Below are 25,597 nucleotides of genomic sequence, written 5' to 3' on the forward strand. Positions count from 1 at the left end.
AATGTATTTATTGTCTTTCCTTTTAACGCTTTTAATCCTGAGGCTCAGTGGCACTTTAACTGAAAGCTGCTGGTCCCTGAAGGAAAAGGAGGAATTACCTTTTTAAACTGAGTAGTGCAATATATATGGTGCAATATATCTGTTTGGAAATGTTTTAAGTGCTGTTGTGTGTATTTTATGGTGTTTTAAGGAATGGTGTGGTTTTGCTTTGTACTTACCTCCTTTTTCTTTTGTTCAGGTTGTAAAAGAGTCCCCTGGCAACAAGCTCCCTCTTTTAAGGTTCCGGGCTGGACCAAGTGTAATATATTGTACAGGGGAAGTAGATTATGTGTTTTATTGGTTTATGGGTTTTAGAGTTTACTTGGTGTGTGATTTTAGGGTTTTTATGTATATGGTTGGGGTTTTAATAGTTATTTGGTTTTGGGTTTACTTTATGAAGTGTGAGGGCAATATTTTAAGCTACTGCTAATTTTTACTATCCCTGTTTTAGACATTGTAGTTTTACCCAATCAGTCAGACCAAATAAAAGGCACCTCCAAACATCATTCTGGGCTCTGTTACTGGAGAAGAAACTGTTGCCTGCTCCAATTTTGCATCTTGCACTTTTTGCACTTGCACTTTTTAGTAATGATTGAAAACCAAAAAAAAAAGTAAACTGTGAACCACATCTTCACACTTTTGTCTGTGTTTTTAAATCTTACTCACTGAACCCCAACCTGCACACAGTCAACCTACATCACAATAACACTGAAATTACTTTATGCCAATGTCAGAATAAAAATAATAAGATCATCTCACTGCACCATTTTTAAATAGACCGTATCATTAAAGGTCAGGAGCTGCAACACAGATAATAACAGAACAAACCAATAATTAACTCTAGAAGTTTCTTATTCCACCTGATACAGCTCAAATCAAATACCCCAGATCTCCCCATTTTTGCAAAAAAATTGTGCACACAACAAAATATATTGTTCCAGCTTTCCAACAAGTATTGAATGATAAGTCGATACAAAAATTATAGTGACAGGCCTAATATTCACTCAGCTAATTTTGTCCTGTTGACAGAATTCAACCTCCTTTTGCGATGTAATATACTGTTAAAATCTTACCTTACTTTACTATCTTGAGCAATTATATGCATAACAGAGAGATATCTGTCAGGCTATCTAAGTGTCAGACTTGACAACACTCAATTATGGCATCTCTTCTATGTGAGAATGTGAAGGGTTGAACCTTTCACAAACACACTTATCTCCTATCATCTCTAATATAAAGTCTACCTGGAGCTTATAGTAGGAAGCAAATTTAATATCTAATCTGGGCAAGGCCTTCTGTATGTGCCAACACATCCCTTGTGAGCATTATTGAAATAAAAGTGTTTCAAATCTCATCCAGAAGTCATTTTCAATCTGGTAGTACTGGTCTTCTTATCTGTTGCATGCTGTGAAACATTCTAGGCAAAAGTTAAAACATCACAATGGAGACAATCAAGACATCAAGTGGAGGACCCTTGACCAGAAAAATTACATAGTGGATATTTGTCTAACTATAAAAATTTACATATTCATTGTATTAGTTCATAAACCTTTGTTAATTTCAGATTTTTTCCACCACATAATTTTCTGTAATTTTCTCTTTCCTTGGCTGAAAAAGTATAGAGAAAAGTCTATTTTATATGTTCACAAGGCAAGAACGCAATACAGGTTTTCCAATTGCAGGAAGCAAGATAGCTCAATCTCATTTTCATATTGTTGAAGTGCCCTTGAGCAAGACACTCAAACTTGCCTGAAGTATTTGTAATGCTGCTGCATAAAAACACCTTACAGTGCATTGAGTACGATGTTGAGTATAACTAAATATAATAGCTGAAATGTATAATTAGAAATATTACTTGAAGGGTAAACAAGAAAATTATACTGTGCATGACATGTCTCTTTTATCAGTTATCAGTCTACTATTTTGGTCTTTGTATACAAGTATTTTCAGCAATGGCTTTTTTATATGACAGTAAAATGTTGCGGTTTGTAAAATTATATGGAAAACTGGGGAGCTTATTTTAAATCTAACTTGGAAAGTCCCCAATGTGCTCCAGTCATGGTATGTGTCACTTATACTGTCATTGTCAGTGTTTCTCAAACTGTTGTCCTAGAGTGAAACACAAAACTGAGAAACTCAAAACTATAGGCTCAAATTTATGTTCGATTAAATTTAATTTAACTATTATTATCTATTATTTAAAGATAGTTCAAAATGACTCTTCAGTTGTGTTTTGTTTTGTGTTTTGTTTCATTCACTCATGTTTAAGAAACCCTTAGTCTGTCTACATCTCCAAAGCTCAAAATGCTCTGTTTCACCTTGTGATGTCATGGAGCGGTAGTTTTCAAGGTAGCATCAACCTTTCTCCTTTGGTTCAAATGACCCAAATGATTCAAGAGAAAATCTATGGAGGTCAGAAACACAGTGGAACACTCACTGTATTGCCACATGACATCACAAGGTGGAGCAGAGTGTTTTCTATTTGAGAGAAGAACTTAGATACTAAATGTGCAGGATTTGTGCAATAAACATGTGAATGAAACAAAACACAACTCTGGGTATGTTTGTGATAAAGAAACTAAATTAAAAAATAAATCAGAAAACAGTGTAATATGAACCGTTTAAAGAAGACATAAGAGTGTATTTCTTAAACTGTGGTACATACTATACGTGTGTTACCGCTGGTGGCAGTTTGAATATTTGTTTTCTTAAGAGACAAATTAGTCCATGTTCTTGTCCTTCTTTGGATTAATCATCATATAACTACCTTATCTATAGTTAAGTCTCTATATAAGTCTCTAAATGGTCTTTAATATTATATTGAAATACAAAACTGTCTAAAAATCTAATATTTAAGATTGAATTCAACAATGACGCAGCTACTTTTTTTTTTTGTTCCTATCAGTCTGAAAATAATACAGGCCTAAAAAAAGGTTCTAAATATTGCTAAAAATGTTCTTTATAGGAATTGTGGTATTAATCTTGCTATTATATATGACAAACTTCAGTGACTAGTACTCCATAGTGATGTCCAAGCTTTTAAGAATCAGTCCATATTTTAAGGAAAAGGAAAGCATTTTTCCACCCCAGAGGTTATTAATGAATTCAACTGGACAAGTGTAATATAATATTTCAACACAGGAAGGCAGGGCAACCATTCTGTCATTTGAGAATGTGAGAAAGACTTACCTGGTCTGCCAGTAACAGTTCATTATCCTGGACTCATCTAAGGCCGACTGGAACAGTACAACCTCCTGGTAAATGGTAAATAAATCACAAACGTTTTGGGGTAAGTTTCATTTTGTGTATCATAAATTGTTTGGATGTTTCAAATATATTCCCTGTTCATGGCATCTTGTAATAATGGGCCATTTTGTGGATTGACCATTCAAAAGATATAATATTTTGTAATGAATTGTTAATTACTATGGCAAGAGACCCAATTTCTCCTCATTTTGAAACCCATGGATATAGAAGACATAAATGCTAAAAGCCACCATTAAAACAGTAGTAAACCCCATAATTGTAGGAATGCTTGAAAGTTTTATCTTCCACTAATCAGTTAAAAAACCCACCCTGTTTGAAGAGTCACACAGGGACAGTGGGATATTTTCAGAATTTCAAACAAGGCTCTGCCTATTTTTTGCGTCTTCAGTGACCTCTTGGTGCAGAAAACCATGCGTTTGTCACACACACACACACACACACTTAGGAAATACAAGCTTTACACAACAGGAGTGTGAAATCACCATGTTCCAACAGCAGAGGAGGAGCCCAGGCCTCGGCCAGGCCCTGCTCACTGCCATGGCCCAGGATTCAAGAAGTTTCCACTGGATACAAGTCAAACTGCTGCCAGATTGCAAGCAGATATCCACAGGTTCTGAATAATGAAAAATTTGGAGAATTACCATAGCGATTAATGATTTATAACAAATAGTTACTGAAATATTGTATAAGTCCTATGCTAAATCACTATTGATTAAGCTGCCCTAGGGTGCCGTGATGGACACGTGGATGCTAGTGTGTGGCAATGACCTCTCCAACCACCAATAACTCATGCACACACCACATTTAAATATCCATGGTTTCAGAGTGATGAAAATCTAGCAGCGATGCCACAGTAATTAACAATATAAAACAAAATATATCTTTTGAGGTGACAAAATGCTCAAAATATCACATATGAACCAATAGCTGAAACCCGCGAATAGGTAAGGTGGGTAAAGTGCCTTGTATAACATCAGTGGAATGCACTGATCAGAGCTGAGATCAAACCACCAACTTTTTGGTTTGAGCAGACAACTACTCTACCACCTGAGTCACTGTCACAATGTAAGTGGCAGTTAGTATATCTTAAACAGTGATTACAATAAGCAAAAGGCTGGTTTTATCACCCCCACTGTCAAACATGCAACATCAGTATGTGACTCTGCACAATGAGAAATCCACAGTAAACCAAAATAAAGCACATTTACTCCTTAAGTGGAAGATCCTTAAGTAACGCGTGTGTGTGTGTGTGTGTGTGTGTGTGTGCGTGCGTGTGTGTGTGCGTGTGCGTGCGTGTGTTAGCCTAAATTGTCTTTAAAAATACTATAGTTTTAAATAAAAACTCACAATACACTTATAGGTCTGGGTGTCCTTTACATTTATTCTGTGATGTATGTATATTTTGTAGTACACCTAAAGGTATAATGACAAATAATGACAGGTAATAATGCAATAAGTGGAGTACATAAACAGAAGTGTGTAAGGTTACCATTACAGCAGGGGGAATCCAGGCCATGACTCTGCTCACCACTGCCGTCAAGTGATTCTTCAGTAAAGTCTGGGTTTCCGGAAGGCTGGGTACTACTAAATAACACAAAATAACCAAAATATATTTCTTCAATCAGGATATAAAAAAACATTAATGGTGAAAATACCCCTTCACACCTTAATCAGAAAGTGTTTTTAAAGTAAATTTAAAAATGCCTACTTTTCAAACTTAAAAAAACAAAAAACAAAACCTAAGGTCACATTAGGGCTTTGAATATTTAGCCAGTGTGAGCTCAGAAATATCTCTGGTTTATGAAACATGCTGCATATTTTCTCAATCAGCCACTGATGTGAAGAGCAAGTCAAGGTAGAAATTTAGACGTTCCTTTTTCAGATTCGTATTATCACATTCAAGTTATGCACTCGTCAACTCTGTACAGCCAAATATTAGTCAAACTATATTATTTTAGCGAATTTGAACATCCTTATACTTTCCTACTTTCCTCTCCTGTAAATGTATTGAGCCTTTATGTGCGCTTACTTGATCGGGATATCGCAGTACAAAGTAAGATATTCTGTTAATATGCATAAATACAGTATTCTAGCCTATGCTTACAACATGTCATATTTTATATTTTAACTTGTAGTAAAACGTGATCTTACCATAGTCATATTTCAATGCACCGTGGCTTTCACGTGGTGTGGTCGTGGTGGTTTTTTTTTTTTTGTTTGTTTTTTGTTTTTTTGTTTTGTTTGTTTGTTTTTGTTTTTGTTTTACGTGTTTGCCTTTTCGTAAAACAGATAGTGGAGTTTGGCACTGCACGGTGGAGCAACACCACCACCTAGTGGCCGAAAAAAAGGTCAGCACTGTACATTACTTTCATTGGAGCTATGTACAAATAACGCTACAATTTGTAATATTTTAGGCAGGACTATGTAATGAAAAGAAAATAATGCTTTTTTTATGTATGTATTGGAAGGAAACTATGGCAGGTCATTGTCATTTAAGTGAGATTAGATTGTACTTATTTAAACGATGAACTCAGTGGTAACCTGAAGGGGGCAGTAATGCAGTCAAATTTCAGAGGACTTTACTGATACGTCACATCCTGTGTCAATATGGCGGCGCACTAGCAAGTCACATTAGGACAAATTTGTCAAAGATATTCATTAAAACAGAGTCGATTCATGCGCATTGTCCGGCGAAATCAAATAGGTAATTTGGTTCTTTGAATATCCATGTGAATATCTCTGGAAAGCTTCATTAGACTGCTATTTTGTTTTCCTCCGCTAGCTGCATGCTTTTAAGTCCTTTGCTAAAATGTCAACATAGACATGAGAGAAATATTAAACAGTACTGATCTAGAAACGAAATCAAAGTGTACTTATCTTTTTTATTTATCTTTTTCTTTTTTATTTGTTGAGTGGTTTAACGTGTTATAGAAATCATATAAAAGCGAACTTGCAACTTGAGCTGAATTGGCCATAAAGACAAATACCCGATGGTTACCAGAGACTGACACAGACTAATTCATGTCTAGAGATTGATATGCAAAAAGTCAATACTCTTATCAGGAAGTTTTGACAGTTAAACAGTCCCTAAAAGCAGAAGCAAATAACTGGCTATACTTAAAGTTAAAATAATAATACATAACATTTGTACATTTGTAATTGTGCAATTTGTAATGTATTAAAACATATTGATTAGCAAAAGCAAGTACGTACAAGTGTAAGATAAGTATTTAGAGTAATGTTTGTGTCATTATCTTTGAAAATAAAACTGATCGTCTGTTTTTTCTATGAATATCTTTTACTAGTGTGTAAATTCTCATTGTCAAAATGTTTTACTGGACTAGGGATGGGCATGATTAATCGATAATTGATCATTAAGAATTTCATTGATTACGTTAATTTTAATCGACAAAATGAATATAGGTTGCTGTGCGTAGCGTGACCAAACAGGGGTCCGTACATGTGTCTCTCTGCATCAGAAGGAGCGAGCAAACACAAACAGTCGGTCAGTCTGCAACGTACCAAAGCACAAATGTGTATTTAACGATGACTTGTACAAGAAATTCCACTTTTTCCGCTGCGTTCAGGACCAGTGTGAGTCCATGTGCACAGTGTATAAAGCAGCACATGTTTCTTTGTCCAGTGGAAAAAAGCTTTGCCAGGTGAGAGTCGCGCAATGTCGATAACGAGGATTCACCTCCCACCCCCCGTACGGTGTCCTGGTTTTGACAAACGCAAATATGGTCACAAAACCTGTATTCCACTGAATCATGTCTTTTAATCCGACAGAAATTGACCGCATCAGCGACACAAGAGCTGTAGTTTTATCTTCGCTTAGTTTATGCAAATTAGCGATGCGGTTTTAAGTTTCGTTTCTGTGAGAGTTGCGCAAAACTGAATTAAACACATTATAATGTCAAACGGATTGATGTGGCTCTAGAGTGGTTACGGTTTATATGATTAAGAAAATTTCATCGAGTGCCCATCCCTAATGATCCCTCCCTGACTCACTAATGTCCAGGAACAGGACATTAGTCAGTTAGTTATCGCTTCATAAAAAATGTATCTTGTTAGTCATCTGGTTTTATTTTAGAACTAAGCAATTAAACCTTTAAAATGTAATTAAAACAAGTCATATTTTAGCTTGTGATTCATCAAATATGATTTTTTCTTACTCCGCAGAACTTTTATCCAAGCATCATGGTCCATCTATGTAAGTATCAACAACTTTCAAAAATATGCAGAATAGACAGGAGCTAGGTACTCCTCGCTGTGAATGTGGCTTAAGATCTGTGTCCCTGGGAACTGTTTCTGACTGGTTTCCCCATTGACATCAAATTACAGGTCAAATGTAGGACAAATCTTCATAATACATTATACATTTTTTATTTTATTTTTTTAAGTAGTCATTAGGTCTGCTTGTCTTTGTGGTTTGATGCTCAGTGCTGTTTTACTCAGTCTTTTCACATGGACATTGTCACGTGCAACAGCCCTCCTGAATGTGTGTGTGTGTATATATATATATATAGAGAGATAGATAGATTAATAGTGCTTTCATTACACTAATGTATGTAATATGAACATTTAAATAATGTTGATGTATAAAAAGTCTGTGTATTTTTTGTTTAATGTCTTGCTGCAGGCACGGGCAAAGTGTAAAAGCAGCCACAGATAATAAATAAATAAAAGCCTGGTGTGGAGGAACTGAGAATCTTACAAACAAAAATGTTTTGAATAAAAATAAAAACAGAAGTTTATTAACCCTGCCAGAAAAGTTAACCAAGTACATTTCAAAAGTTGAAAATGTACAAATCACCTGCCCATGCCTTTGTAGAATAAATAATAAAAACTGGCATTCATTTGTGTAAGTAATCATCAGGGATTAAAGGAGATATTAGGACATAATCATATTGAAAATGTTTACAGTTTCTTTTCTTTTTTTTTCTTGGCAGCATCCCTCCTCCTAAAACAGTACCATGGAGGATATGTGGTCATCCGTCTAGCTCTCGCTGGTCACAAGCAGGCAAACAGACCCTTTTACCGAATTGTGGCTGCATTCAACAAAAGAGCCAGGGACGGTAAATATATTGAACAGTTGGGGACTTATGACCCTCTGCCAAATATCTACAATGAGAAACTCGTGAGCTTCAACTACGACCGCATAAAGTACTGGATCGGCTGTGGTGCCCATGCAACAAAACCTGTGGCCAAGCTGCTCGGTGTGTGCTCGCAATTTGATCACTTTACTACCATGCTTTTAAATGATGTGATGGAAATGATTTCAGTGTGTTTATCAAAGGTGACTGTTTATAAATATACTTCTAAGTTACACCTTGTGACACAAGATGATAAAAATTTATTTCTGTTGAACAGTTTGTGTAATAGCTGTAAGCAATCAACCTACACCCTTTTCTTTAAATATTGCAAAATGACAGTTAAATAGGTTATTCATTACTTGATCTAAAGGAGATATGAAGTGACGTGTCTGACCTTTAAATTGACTGATGGATTTTTGTACGTGTTTGCTCTAGGTTTAGCTGGGTTCTTCCCTCTACATCCAATGACTGTGACAGAAGCCGAGCGCCACAGAGCTCAGGCAGCACAGGCAACACAGACTGAGACCTCCAAGGAAAAAGAAGAAGAGTGATAAGAAGAGTGATGAGAAAAGCAGTAGTCTTGTGTGAGACTGTGCTATGGAAGGACGTCACAAACAATATATTATGTACATTTCCATCTAACATACTTTGAAGACATGACCCTATTCAAGCCTTAAAGCAATGTTTATGTATGTCATTGCCAAGCTTTAAAGGTGCACTATGTAACTATTCTGGGAGAGGCCCCAATACCTGCTTTTGTCCATGATGATGTTATTGCTTTGCCTTGAATGCTCCACAGCATGGCATTTAACATGTGTGTTTCCATGGAAACAAACAAATGGTAACGCCACCAGGCAGTTACAGGTCACATCTGTAGAGAAGCCACCCCGCTCATGGTAAGCACACAGGTTTTTCATAGTGTAATAAAAACATTTGAATAGATGCAATAGCAAAGCCATACTCTGTATGAGGCAAATCAGCATTTATAATGTTGTGTGGGTTATCATGTTTCTGATCTTAATTCCTTAAAAAAATAAAATAAAATCTCAACTCTGAAAATGAATCATTGATTTTTTTTAAAATAACATACATTTTCTGAAAATAAAAATACAAAAAAGGTTTGTTGATTTATTTTGTTCACTTTTCAGTAATTCTTTAACTTCTTAGGTTCTTTTTAAAGACAATGCAGTAAAGTGTATTTACCTTGTTGACATGTTTCGGCTGCTAGCTGCGAGCCATCTTCAGAAGCAGCCGAAACATGTCAACAAGGTAAATACACTTTACTGCATTGTCTTTAAAAAGAACCTAAGAAGTTAAAGTATATAAGAAGACAAAATGATCATTGGCTTAATCAGTAATTCTTACAAGGAAAAATTCTCAAGGGAAGGCTAGGGCGTGCCTCTACCTCTAAAGGTTACAATTTTATTTGTTTGTACAGTTAATATATATTGAGATTTTCCATAACTTTGTGGAATTTTTAAAGATGCACATTACAAACACATCACTATGTATGCTGTGCGGCAAATGGGTGCAGTTAAAACTTATCTGTGCCAAGTTAGCCTTAAGGTAGCGCCTTTTGGTTTGAATGAAAAAAAAGTTAATCATAAAATAGTTCAGAGATCATTATTGCTTCATATTATGTCATGCCCACAGAAATATCACACCAACCTACAAAACATTTTCTAAACAATTCCCCTAAATGATCCCCTAAAATCAAAAAGGAAAAAAAAAAGAAGATGGATGAAACAGAATGAATCTAGTGTCATGGGCTGAAATAACAGTTTATCTAATGGAATTTCCCTTTTAAAATGTACACCTGTTAAAAATATCTTTATTACAAGAAAACATATAAACCCTCTTTTGTGGCCCTCTAACTTCAGTGTTTGACTGATACTATCAAAAGTAAACAGAGGTGGTGTTACTAAGAATTTATCAACTGTGATGTTTACCTTTTTCAAAGAATGCTAATTTCAATGTAACTTTTTATCATATAAATGATCTATAAATAGTGCTGTGGATGTATATGGCTTTTTATCACGATGGCACTTTTTTTTTTTACATACTCTGTTGACCCAGTAATCCGTGGTGTAGCACTGAACTTATTTAACCATTAAAACAAGGAGGTGACTCCACCAATTTACATGTCAGCTCTATGAAGAGGCAACTCAGGCAAGCCTGCTCACTGTACGAGTTCATGTTTTTCAAGGTAGCATTGCATACATACATGCAGGGAGTGGACCCCCAACGGAAAACAAAAATGTAATATGAAATAGGGTGGTTTGTTAAAGAATTCTGCATTAGGTCTATTACTGGTCTTGCGTCTGGAGTAAGAATAGGATAAACTTTATTGTCATTGTAACTTGTGCAATGGAGTTACGGCCCTGAATATTTAGTCATTTTTTGTCAAAGTAAAACAGGCTCCCTTCATCTGCAAAACCAAAGGGAGAAGGTGTATAGATTTAAATGAATTTTGTTCTGCTGAGTTGTGTATGTGGACAGTAGCACTGGACACAGTCACTTTGAGTCAAAACTAAATGAATTATGGAGGACTATACTTTTAAGATGTTGTATTCTTCTGAAAATATTAGTTTTAATTTTATTTTATTACACATTTCCATTTAGGAGCATTAAAGGAGATGTAACTGATAATGTGGCTGTAGATTGCTTATGCCTTCTCTATTTTGAGTTCTCAGCTTCAACGTCACTGTAATATGGATCTTTTCTTAAGGCATATGTGCTGGGCGTGAAGGGCACATCAAAGGTTTGCCAAAGGAGGAGCATGCTGCTGTACCTGTCACACTTCACTGGTTGATCATTGATGATGCTTAAAAAGGCTTTTGATACTAAGAAACATATGTTTATATGGTGGACAAGCGCAAGCCGAACAAAAAAGTACTCATTGTACAAAATAATGAATTAGAAGTTATTTGACTTTATGTATGTGTACAAGAGGATAGATAAGGAGCAGCACTGAATTCAACACCGTTTGGATGACAATTTCAAGACTTTAAAATGAAATGCTGGATTTATGAATCAACAAAATGGAGAAAGAAATTTGTTATGTTTGTAACTACCTGCATTTTCTTTTCAGCACTCCTTTTTGCACAAGAACAAGGTAAGACTCTCGTTCTATGTATGTTTTTCTTTTTTGTGACCCTGGTCTTGTGTGAATGAAGCTATATTTGAACTGAAGTTTAGTTGTCCATGCCCAGTTTACCCCTACCAAATCAGTCCCTCTTGTTGTCAGGTATATCAGGTATGTGTATTGTATGGGCCGTGAGCACCTCATTTGGAACCTCAAAAATAATAATCCATAGAATATGTAATTGGACAGTTTACATGAGATTATTACTGAAAATGTTGGGCCTTTTGTGATAACAATATTGATTCATGTTGGAAAGAATGAGCATATTAGTACTGATATTTAATGAAAGTTAACGCCAGGAGTAAAAAAAGGATTTAAAGATGTGTATGTATAGTTGCTGTTGCTGCTGTAATCACAGATGAGAAAATGTAAATGTCATGTAAAATGCAAATGTCCTCAGCAATTGACCATCCTTATAGGAGTAAAAAACTTTCAATCTTTTCACTGCTAGATTGTGAATGCATGCATTGTGTATTTACAATATAAAAATGCTTTTAACATCTTTGGCTGCTTCATCAAAAGAGAGCAGGCAAAAGGAGGATAATCTGATAGTGTTTTTTTATTTTGTTATTACTACTGCAGTATCGATTTTCTTAAAAGGGGACATACTACATTTAATTAATCATTGCCTTTATATAGCACCTTTTAAGATACACAAAGTGCTTTACAGTTCATTATACATTCACTCAACACTCAGTGGTGGTAAGATACAACTGTAGCCACAGCTGCCCTGGGGCAGATTGACAGAAGTGAGGCTGCCTATCTGCACCATCAGCCCCTCCTACCACCACCATCACTCACACACACCACTTTCATACTAGGCAATGTGGGTGAAGTGTCTTGCCTAAGGACACAACAACAGTTTTTGCCACTGACGCCCCACTGTGGCACCTGGAATTCCCAGTGGTCTCCCATCCAAGTACTACCCAGGCCCAGCCTGCTTAGCTTCTGAGATATGACAGGATTAGGCTTTGACAATCCGGTATGGCCACATTTGCATAGTTTGCTTTAGGCATGGCTCCAGGGTCAGGGCTCTGCTAGTGATTAAAAAAGTTGTTTTTTTTGTTTTTTTTTTAAATAATCAAATCTAAATTGTATCCAAATTATACTTTTATTTAAAAGGCTGATTTCAGCAATTCAGCTGTGAGCCAACACAAAATTATTTCTGGTTTATTACCACCACCTCTAAAAATGCAGCCACCACTTAAAATGCAGCTATAAAGCTGGATTCAGTAATGTTAAAATAAAAACATTGGAAATGCCAATCTGTTGCTTTTATTAAAAAAATAATAATAATAAAAATAAAAAATCAGTTTCATCAGTTTTGAAAATGAAATCAACTAACTTATTTCAGTTATTGAGAATTTGTATTAAAATTTTGCAGTTTGCTTTGACTAAAACCTAAAATGGTGTCGTACTAACGTGATACCTTATTTACTAAAGGCCTATTCATCCTTCATAAGAACAATAAGAACATAAGAACTTAAGATGCTCTGTTGCCGAACTGCCCTGCCCCCTCACCGATGTGTAGTATTTGTATGCGATAAATAACAAGGAAGCGCTGTGCGGCACAGATTCCCCCAACGGTTCTCACTTTCAGAGGCACAGAATCCCTCGCTCAATTTCCACCGACTGGGGTAGCTACGGCTCTGATTTTGACCCCCATTCTACTTTCCCTTGCTATTATAAGGAACAGATGTGATGGCTTGGTGATCAACAAAGATCTCACGCATCCCGCTACAACATATAAGCCTCTAACCCCTTGTAACTTTTCAGTTCTTGGTTGGTGTAGGACGAGGTAGAATGAATTAAGTAGTAGCGAGGGTTGATTAGAATGTTGATCTAATGAGCTAGCAATTTCTGACAGTTTTACATTTTTTGTGCTGTTTAAAGTAGCCATGATTATATTGTAGTAACTGAATAACACCTCCTGAATAAACCCAACCTTGACCTCCAGTATAGCCGCCAAAACATTAAGTCACGTGAATATCACGTCACATGCAAATCCTTAATAGCTTACCTCCGTTTGACTTGGAATAGGAGTCATATTGGTGGATGTTTCCCTCTTTGATGAAGAATCCAGCCAGTGCAGGAGATATATAGCAAGGGTATTTCTTTTCGTCTTCCAACCTGACTGCTCTTTCTATTTTTTTTTGGAGACCCACCTTTTGGCTTTTGCAAACTTGTCATGAAGATTACTTTTCTACAGTGATTTTCATCCAAAACCAAAATTTCCGCGATCTCCCTCCATGAGTTTCTCCTCATTTGTCTGCCTTTATATTCACTGAGCATCGTTTCGGATAGATATTTCTGTTTTCTCACCATTTCCGACAGCTGTGACTCAAAACTTTTTTGCCATTTTGTTGAGTCAGCCCTGTGTGCAAGAACATCTTATGTTAAGATCTTATGTTCTTATGAACTATGAACAGCCGTTAAATACGTAGAAAATAATCACGATTAAAAACCACTCATAAGTCCACTATAATTATCAATGGCATCTCTGAATGTACAGTCTTTCTCGAGTCCATATTCCACAACAATAATTATTCATTATTCTCAAAACTCTTTTCCAGCAGCCACAACTGTTTCCACAACGACTCCTCAAGCAACAAGTCAAGAGCAATTTTCGGGTTCTGTAATCTCAACAACAGACAAAAAACTTTCAAATGTCACACTGGTTACTGCCAGTATTTCTCCACAAACATATCTGTCAACAACAACAATTCTGAACACAACCATTTCTCAAACAACAAGTCACAGTCTGTCTTCTACTTCTGTTACATCAACAACTGGGCAAAAATCTTCGACAATTACATCTGTGACATCTGGCCTGACAAATCAGTCTACATTGCCAACATCCACGCTTACAACTCATGAGATGACTTCATCATCAACCATTCAGCCATCCACAAAGATATTACAAACAAGTGCAAATGTCCAGACATCAAGTCCATATACCACAAATAGTACCAGTATTTCTCCACAAACATCTCCCTCAACAACAGCAATTCTGAACACAACCATTTCTCAAGCAACAAGTCAAAGTTTGTCTTCTACATCCGTTACCTCAACAACTGGGCAGAAATCTTCGACGATTACATCAGAGACGTCTTTGACAACAGCCACATCCACAACGCAGCAGGGGACTTCAGGACCAACCACTCAGCTGTCTACAGGGCAGAAATCTTCAACAATCACCTCTGTGACATCTGGCCCAACAACTCAATCTACATTGCCAACATCCACTCTTATTACAAATGAGATGACTTCATCATCAACTATTCAGCCATCCACAAAAATATTACAAACGAGTGCAAGTGTCCAGACATCAAGTCCATATACTACAAATAGTACCAGTATTTCTCCACAAACATCTCCCTCAACAACAACAATTCTGAACACAACCATTTCTCAAGCAACAAGTCAAAGTTTGTCTTCTACTACTGTTACCTCAACAACTGGGCAGAAATCTTCGACGATTACATCAGAGACGTCTTTGACAACAGCCAAATCCACAACGCAGCAGGGGACTTCAGGACCAACCACTCAGCTGTCTACAGGGCAGAAATCTTCAACAATCACATCTGTGACATCTGGCCCAGCAACTCAATCTACATTGCCAACATCCACGCTTACAACACATGAGATGACTTCATCATCAACCATTCAGCCATCCACAAAAATATTACAAACGAGTGCAAATGTCCAGACATCAAGTCCATATACCACAAATAGTACCAGTATTTCTCCACAAACATCTCCCTCAACAACAGCAATTCTGAACACAACCATTTCTCAAGCAACAAGTCAAAGTTTGTCTTCTACTACTGTTACCTCAACAACTGGGCAGAAATCTTCGACGATTACATCAGAGACATCTTTGACAACAGCCACATCCACAACGCAGCAGGGGACTTCAGGACCAACCACTCAGCTGTCTACAGGGCAGAAATCTTCAACAATCACATCTGTGACATCTGGCCCAGCAACTCAATCTACATTGCCAACATCCACGCTTACAACACATGAGATGACTTCATCATCAACCATTCAGCCATCCACAAAAATATTACAAACGAGTGCAAATGTCCAGACATCAAGTCCATATACCACAAATAGTACCAGTATTTCTCCACAAACATCTCCCTCAACAACAGCAATTCTGAACACAACCATTTCTCAAGCAACAAGTCAAAGTTTGTCTTCTACTACTGTTTACCTCAACAACTGGGCAGAAATCTTCGACGATTACATCAGAGACGTCTTTGACAACAGCCACATCCACAACGCAGCAGGGGACTTCAGGACCAACCACTCAGCTGTCTACAGGGCAGAAATCTTCAACAATCACATCTGTGACATCTGGCCCAACAACTCAATCTACATTGCCAACATCCACGCTTACAACACATGAGATGACTTCATCATCAACCATTCAGCCATCCACAAAAATATTACAAACGAGTGCAAATGTCCAGACATCAAGTCCATATACCACAAATAGTACCAGTATTTCTCCACAAACATCTCCCTCAACAACAGCAATTCTGAACACAACCATTTCTCAAGCAACAAGTCAAAGTTTGTCTTCTACTACTGTTTACCTCAACAACTGGGCAGAAATCTTCGACGATTACATCAGAGACGTCTTTGACAACAGCCACATCCACAACGCAGCAGGGGACTTCAGGACCAACCACTCAGCTGTCTACAGGGCAGAAATCTTCAACAATCACATCTGTGACATCTGGCCCAACAACTCAATCTACATTGCCAACATCCACGCTTACAACACATGAGATGACTTCATCATCAACCATTCAGCCATCCACAAAAATATTACAAACGAGTGCAAATGTCCAGACATCAAGTCCATATACCACAAATAGTACCAGTATTTCTCCACAAACATCTCCCTCAACAACAGCAATTCTGAACACAACCACTTTCTCAAGCAACAAGTCAAAGTTTGTCTTCTACTACCTGTTACCTCAACAACTGGGCAGAAATCTTCGACGATTACATCAGAGACGTCTTTGACAACAGCCACATCCACAACGCAGCAGGGGACTTCAGGACCAACCACTCAGCTGTCTACAGGGCAGAAATCTTCAACAATCACATCTGTGACATCTGGCCCAACAACTCAATCTACATTGCCAACATCCACGCTTACAACACATGAGATGACTTCATCATCAACCATTCAGCCATCCACAAAAATATTACAAACAAGTGCAAATGTCCAGACATCAAGTCCGTATACGACAAATAGTACCAGTATTTCTCCACAAACATCTCCCTCAACAACAGCAATTCTGAACACAACCACTTCTCAAGCAACAAGTCAAAGTTTGTCTTCTACTACTGTTACCTCAACAACTGGGCAGAAATCTTCGACGATTACATCAGAGACATCTTTGACAACAGCCACATCCACAACGCAGCAGGGGACTTCAGGACCAACCACTCAGCTGTCTACAGGGCAGAAATCTTCAACAATCACATCTGTGACATCTGGCCCAGCAACTCAATCTACATTGCCAACATCCACGCTTACAACACATGAGATGACTTCATCATCAACCATTCAGCCATCCACAAAAATATTACAAACGAGTGCAAATGTCCAAACATCAAGTCCATATACCACAAATAGTACCAGTATTTCTCCACAAACATCTCCCTCAACAACAGCAATTCTGAACACAACCATTTCTCAAGCAACAAGTCAAAGTTTGTCTTCTACTACTTTTACCTCAACAACTGGGCAGAAATCTTCGACGATTACATCAGAGACGTCTTTGACAACAGCCACATCCACAACGCAGCAGGGGACTTCAGGACCAACCACTCAGCTGTCTACAGGGCAGAAATCTTCAACAATCACATCTGTGACATCTGGCCCAACAACTCAATCTACATTGCCAACATCCACGCTTACAACACATGAGATGACTTCATCATCAACCATTCAGCCATCCACAAAAATATTACAAACGAGTGCAAATGTCCAGACATCAAGTCCATATACCACAAATAGTACCAGTATTTCTCCACAAACATCTCCCTCAACAACAGCAATTCTGAACACAACCATTTCTCAAGCAACAAGTCAAAGTTTGTCTTCTACTACTTTTACCTCAACAACTGGGCAGAAATCTTCGACGATTACATCAGAGACGTCTTTGACAACAGCCACATCCACAACGCAGCAGGGGACTTCAGGACCAACCACTCAGCTTTCTACAGGGCAGAAATCTTCAACAATCACATCTGTGACATCTGGCCCAACAACTCAATCTACATTGCCAACATCCACGCTTACAACACATGAGATGACTTCATCATCAACCATTCAGCCATCCACAAAAATATTACAAACGAGTGCAAGTGTCCAGACATCAAGTCCATATACCACAAATAGTACCAGTATTTCTCCACAAACATCTCCCTCAACAACAGCAATTCTGAACACAACCATTTCTCAAGCAACAAGTCAAAGTTTGTCTTCTACTACTGTTACCTCAACAACTGGGCAGAAATCTTCGACGATTACATCAGAGACGTCTTTGACAACAGCCACATCCACAACGCAGCAGGGGACTTCAGGACCAACCACTCAGCTGTCTACAGGGCAGAAATCTTCAACAATCACCTCTGTGACATCTGGCCCAACAACTCAATCTACATTGCCAACATCCACGCTTATTACAAATGAGATGACTTCATCATCAACCATTCAGCCATCCACAAAAATATTACAAACGAGTGCAAATGTCCAGACATCAAGTCCATATACCACAAATAGTACCAGTATTTCTCCACAAACATCTCCCTCAACAACAGCAATTCTGAACACAACCACTTCTCAAGCAACAAGTCAAAGTTTGTCTTCTACTACTGTTACCTCAACAACTGGGCAGAAATCTTCGACGATTACATCAGAGACATCTTTGACAACAGCCACATCCACAACGCAGCAGGGGACTTCAGGACCAACCACTCAGCTGTCTACAGGGCAGAAATCTTCAACAATCACATCTGTGACATCTGGCCCAACAACTCAATCTACATTGCCAACATCCACGCTTACAACACATGAGATGACTTCATCATCAACCATTCAGCCATCCACAAAAATATTACAAACGAGTGCAAATGTCCAGACATCAAGTCCATATACCACAAATAGTACCAGTATTTCTCCACAAACAATCTCCCTCAACAACAGCAATTCTGAACACAACCACTTCTCAAGCAACAAGTCAAAGTTTGTCTTCTACTACTGTTACCTCAACAACTGGGCAGAAATCTTCGACGATTACATCAGAGACGTCTTTGACAACAGCCACATCCACAACGCAGCAGGGGACTTCAGGACCAACCACTCAGCTGTCTACAGGGCAGAAATCTTCAACAATCACATCTGTGACATCTGGCCCAACAACTCAATCTACATTGCCAACATCCACGCTTACAACACATGAGATGACTTCATCATCAACCATTCAGCCATCCACAAAAATATTACAAACGAGTGCAAATGTCCAGACATCAAGTCCATATACGACAAATAGTACCAGTATTTCTCCACAAACATCTCCCTCAACAACAGCAATTCTGAACACAACCACTTCTCAAGCAACAAGTCAAAGTTTGTCTTCTACTCCTGTTACCTCAACAACTGGGCAGAAATCTTCGACGATTACATCAGAGACATCTTTGACAACAGCCACATCCACAACGCAGCAGGGGACTTCAGGACCAACCACTCAGCTGTCTACAGGGCAGAAATCTTCAACAATCACCTCTGTGACATCTGGCCCAACAACTCAATCTACATTGCCAACATCCACGCTTACAACACATGAGATGACTTCATCATCAACCATTCAGCCATCCACAAAAATATTACAAACGAGTGAAAATGTCCAAACATCAAGTCCATATACCACAAATAGTACCAGTATTTCTCCACAAAAATCTCCCTCAACAACAGCAATTCTGAACACAACCATTTCTCAAGCAACAAGTCAAAGTTTGTCTTCTACTACTTTTACCTCGACAACTGGGCAGAAATCTTCGACGATTACATCAGAAACGTCTTTGACAACAGCCACATCCACAACGCAGCAGGGGACTTCAGGACCAACCACTCAGCTGTCTACAGGGCAGAAATCTTCAACAATCACCTCTGTGACATCTGGCCCAACAACTCAATCTACATTGCCAACATCCACGCTTACAACACATGAGATGACTTCATCATCAACCATTCAGCCATCCACAAAAATATTACAAACGAGTGAAAATGTCCAAACATCAAGTCCATATACCACAAATAGTACCAGTATTTCTCCACAAACATCTCCCTCAACAACAGCAATTCTCAACACAACCACTTCTCAAGCAACAAGTCAAAGTTTGTCTTCTACTCCTGTTACCTCAACAACTGGGCAGAAATCTTCGACGATTACATCAGAGACATCTTTGACAACAGCCACATCCACAACGCAGCAGGGACTTCAGGACCAACCACTCAGCTGTCTACAGGGCAGAAATCTTCAACAATCACCTCTGTGACATCTGGCCCAACAACTCAATCTACATTGCCAACATCCACGCTTACAACACATGAGATGACTTCATCATCAACCATTCAGCCATCCACAAAAATATTACAAACGAGTGAAAATGTCCAAACATCAAGTCCATATACCACAAATAGTACCAGTATTTCTCCACAAACATCTCCCTCAACAACAGCAATTCTCAACACAACCACTTCTCAAGCAACAAGTCAAAATTTGTCTTCTACTCCTGTTACCTCAACAACTGGGCAGAAATCTTCGACGATTACATCAGAGACGTCTTTGACAACAGCCACATCCACAACGCAGCAGGGGACTTCAGGACCAACCACTCAGCTGTCTACAGGGCAGAAATCTTCAACAATCACCTCTGTGACATCTGGCCCAACAACTCAATCTACATTGCCAACATCCACGCTTACAACACATGAGATGACTTCATCATCAACCATTCAGCCATCCACAAAATATTACAAACGAGTGCAAAATGTCCAGACATCAAGTCCATATACCACAAATAGTACCAGTATTTCTCCACAAACATCTCCCTCAACAACAGCAATTCTCAACACAACCACTTCTCAAGCAACAAGTCAAAGTTTGTCTTCTACTCCTGTTACCTCAACAACTGGGCAGAAATCTTCGACGATTACATCAGAGACATCTTTGACAACAGCCACATCCACAACGCAGCAGGGGACTTCAGGACCAACCACTCAGCTGTCTACAGGGCAGAAATCTTCAACAATCACCTCTGTGACATCTGGCCCATCAACTCAATCTACATTGCCAACATCCACGCTTACAACACATGAGATGACTTCATCATCAACCATTCAGCCATCCACAAAAATATTACAAACGAGTGCAAATGCCCAAACATCAAGTCCATATACCACAAATAGTACCAGTATTTCTCCACAAAAATCTCCCTCAACAACAGCAATTCTGAACACAACCATTTCTCAAGCAACAAGTCAAAGTTTGTCTTCTACTACTTTTACCTCGACAACTGGGCAGAAATCTTCAACGATTACATCAGAAACGTCTTTGACAACAGCCACATCCACAACGCAGCAGGGGACTTCAGGACCAACCACTCAGCTGTCTACAGGGCAGAAATCTTCAACAATCACATCTGTGACATCTGGCCCAACAACTCAATCTACATTGCCAACATCCACACTTACAACACATGAGATGACTTCATCATCAACCATTCAGCCATCCACAAAAATATTACAAACGAGTGAAAATGTCCAAACATCAAGTCCATATACCACAAATAGTACCAGTATTTCTCCACAAACATCTCCCTCAACAACAGCAATTCTGAACACAACCACTTCTCAAGCAACAAGTCAAAGTTTGTCTTCTACTCCTGTTACCTCAACAACTGGGCAGAAATCTTCAACGATTACATCAGAGACATCTTTGACAACAGCCACATCCACAACGCAGCAGGGGACTTCAGGACCAACCACTCAGCTGTCTACAGGGCAGAAATCTTCAACAATCACATCTGTGACATCTGGCCCAACAACTCAATCTACATTGCCAACATCCACACTTACAACACATGAGATGACTTCATCATCAACCATTCAGCCATCCACAAAAATATTACAAACGAGTGAAAATGTCCAAACATCAAGTCCATATACCACAAATAGTACCAGTATTTCTCCACAAACATCTCCCTCAACAACAGCAATTCTGAACACAACCATGTCTCAAGCAACAAGTCAAAGTTTGTCTTCTACTACTGTTACCTCAACAACTGGGCAGAAAACTTCGACGATTACATCAGAGACGTCTTTGACAACAGCCACATCCACAACGCAGCAGGGGACTTCAGGACCAACCACTCAGCTGTCTACAGGGCAGAAATCTTCAACAAATCAATCTGTGACATCTGGCCCAGCAACTCAATCTACATTGCCAACATCCACGCTTACAACACATGAGATGACTTCATCATCAACCATTCAGCCATCCACAAAAATATTACAAACGAGTGAAAAATGTCCAAACATCAAGTCCATATACACAAATAGTACCAGTATTTCTCCACAAACATCTCCCTCAACAACAGCAATTCTGAACACAACCATTTCTCAAGCAACAAGTCAAAGTTTGTCTTCTACTACTTTTACCTCAACAACTGGCAGAAAATCTTCGACGATTACATCAGAGACGTCTTTGACAACAGCCACATCCACAACGCAGCAGGTGACTTCAAGACCAACCACTCAGCTGTCTACAGGGCAGAAATCTTCAACAATCACATCTGTGACATCTGGCCCAACAACTCAATCTACATTGCCAACATCCACGCTTACAACACATGAGATGACTTCATCATCAACCATTCAGCCATCCACAAAAATATTACAAACGAGTGAAAATGTCCAAACATCAAGTCCATATACCACAAATAGTACCAGTATTTCTCCACAAACATCTCCCTCAACAACAGCAATTCTGAACACAACCACTTCTCAAGCAACAAGTCAAAGTTTGTCTTCTACTCCTGTTACCTCAACAACTGGGCAGAAATCTTCGACGATTACATCAGAGACGTCTTTGACAACAGCCACATCCACAACGCAGCAGGGGACTTCAGGACCAACCACTCAGCTGTCTACAGGGCAGAAATCTTCAACAATCACATCTGTGACATCTGGCCCAACAACTCAATCTACATTGCCAACATCCACGCTTACAACACATGAGATGACTTCATCATCAACCATTCAGCCATCCACAAAAATATTACAAACGAGTGCAAATGTCCAGACATCAAGTCCATATACCACAAATAGTACCAGTATTTCTCCACAGACGTCTCCCTCAACAACAGCAATTCTGAACACAACCATTTCTCAAGCAACAAGTCAAAGTTTGTCTTCTACTACTGTTACCTCAACAACTGGGCAGAAATCTTCGACGATTACATCAGAGACATCTTTGACAACAGCCACATCCACANCAACTCAATTACATTGCCAACATCCACGCTTACAACACATGAGATGACTTCATCATCAACCATTCAGCCATCCACAAAAATATTACAAACGAGTGAAAATGTCCAGACATCAAGTCCATATACCACAAATAGTACCATTTCTCCACAAACATCTCTCGCAACAACAGCAATTCTGAACACCACCACTTATAAAGCAACAAGTCCAAGTTTGTCTTCTACTACTGTTACCTCAACAACTGTGCAGAAATCTTCGACGATTACATCAGAGACGTCTTGACAACAGCCACATCCACAACGCAGCAGGGGACTTCAGGACCAACACTCAGGCTGTCTACAGGGCAGAAATCTTCAACAATCACCTCTGTGACATCTGGCCCAACAACTCAATCTACATTGCCAACATCCACGCTTACAACACATGAGATGACTTCATCATCAACCATTCAGCCATCCACAAAAAATATTACAAACAAGTGCAAATGTCCAGACATCAAGTCCGTATACGACAAATAGTACCAGTATTTCTCCACAAACATCTCCCAACAACAGCAATTTCTGAACACAACCATGTCTCAAGCAACAAGTCAAAGTTTGTCTTCTACTACTGTTACCTCAACAACTGGGCAGAAAACTTCGACGATTACATCAGAGACATATTTGACAACAGCCACATCCACAACGCAGCAGGTGACTTCAAGACCAATCACTCAGCTGTCTACAGGGCAGAAATCTTCAACAATCACATCTGTGACATCTGGCCCAACAACTCAATCTACATTGCCAACATCCACGCTTACAACACATGAGATGACTTCATCATCAACCATTCAGCCATCCACAAAAGTATTACAAACAAGTGCAAATGTCCAGACATCAAGTCCATATACCACAAATAGTACCAGTATTTCTCCACAAACATCTCCCTCAACAACAACAATTCTGAACACAGCCATTTCTCAAGCAACAAGTCAAAGTTTGTCTTCTACTACTGTTACCTCAACAACTGGGCAGAAATCTTCGACGATTACATCAGAGACATATTTGACAACAGCCACATCCACAACGCAGCAGGGGACTTCAGGACCAACCACTCAGCTGTCTACAGGGCAGAAATCTTCAACAATCACATCTGTGACATCTGGCCCAACAACTCAATTTACATTGCCAACATCCATGCTTATTACAAATGAGATGTCTTCATCATCAACCATTCAGCCATCCACAACAATATTACAAACAAGTGCAAATGTCCAGACATCAAGTCCATATACCACAAATAGTACCAGTATTTCTCCACAAAAATCTCCCTCAACAACAGCAATTCTGAACACAACCATTTCTCAAGCAACAAGTCAAAGTTTGTCTTCTACTACTTTTACCTCTACAACTGGGCAGAAATCTTCGACGATTACATCAGAAACGTCTTTGACAACAGCCACATCCACAACACAGCAGGGGACTTCAGGACCAACCACTCAGCTGTCTACAGGGCAGAAATCTTCAACAATCACCTCTGTGACATCTGGCCCAACAACTCAATCTACATTGCCAACATCCACGCTTACAACACATGAGATGACTTCATCATCAACCATTCAGCCATCCACAAAAATATTACAAACGAGTGAAAATGTCCAAACATCAAGTCCGTATACGACAAATAGTACCAGTATTTCTCCACAAACATCTCCCTCAACAACAACAATTCTGAACACAACCATTTCTCAAGCAACAAGTCAAAGTTTGTCTTCTACTGCTGTTACCTCAACAACTGGGCAGAAATCTTCAACAATTACATCAGAGACATATTTGACAACAGCCACATCCACAACGCAGCAGGTGACTTCAACACCAACCACTCAGCTGTCTACAGGGCAGACATCTTCAACAATCACATCTGTGACATCTGGCACAACAACTCAATCTACATTGCCGACATCCACACTTACAACACATGAGATGACTTCATCATCAACCATTCAGCCATCCACAAAAATATTACAAACAAGTGCGAATGTCCAGACATCAAGTCCGTATACGACAAATAGTACCAGTATTTCTCCACAAACATCTCCCTCAACAACAGCAATTCTGAACACAACCACTTCTCAAGCAACAAGTCAAAGTTTGTCTTCTACTACTGTTACCTCAACAACTGGGCAGAAATCTTCGACGATTACATCAGAGACATCTTTGACAACAGCCACATCCACAACGCAACAGGTGACTTCAGGACCAACCACTCAGCTGTCTACAGGGCAGAAATCTTCAACAATCACATCTGTGACATCTGGCCCAACAACTCAGTCTACATTGCCGACATCCACGCTTATAACACATGAGATGACTTCATCATCAACCATTCAGCCATCCACAAAAATATTACAAACAAGTGAAAATTTCCAGACATCAAGTCCATATACCACAAATAGTACCAGTATTTCTCCACAAACATCTCCCTCAA

At 38.8% G+C, this 25,597-nt stretch overlaps 1 protein-coding gene across 1 annotated transcript; it reads left to right on the top strand.

The window, feature by feature from the left end:
• The first annotated feature begins 5,879 nt into the window (after positions 1–5,879).
• Positions 5,880–9,461, top strand: mrps16 (mitochondrial ribosomal protein S16). The gene is made up of 4 exons (XM_020933899.2): positions 5,880–6,010; positions 7,489–7,519; positions 8,259–8,525; positions 8,838–9,461. The coding sequence occupies exons 2-4, from the start codon at positions 7,507–7,509 to the stop codon at positions 8,951–8,953; spliced, it is 396 nt and encodes a 131-aa protein (XP_020789558.1). The 5' UTR covers positions 5,880–6,010; positions 7,489–7,506; the 3' UTR covers positions 8,954–9,461.
• Positions 9,462–25,597: the final 16,136 nt, after the last annotated feature.

This window comes from Boleophthalmus pectinirostris, unplaced genomic scaffold (genome assembly GCF_026225935.1).
Source record: "Boleophthalmus pectinirostris isolate CB_2022bp ecotype Guang Dong unplaced genomic scaffold, ASM2622593v1 HiC_scaffold_3, whole genome shotgun sequence".
Taxonomy (NCBI): Eukaryota; Metazoa; Chordata; class Actinopteri; order Gobiiformes; family Gobiidae; genus Boleophthalmus; species Boleophthalmus pectinirostris.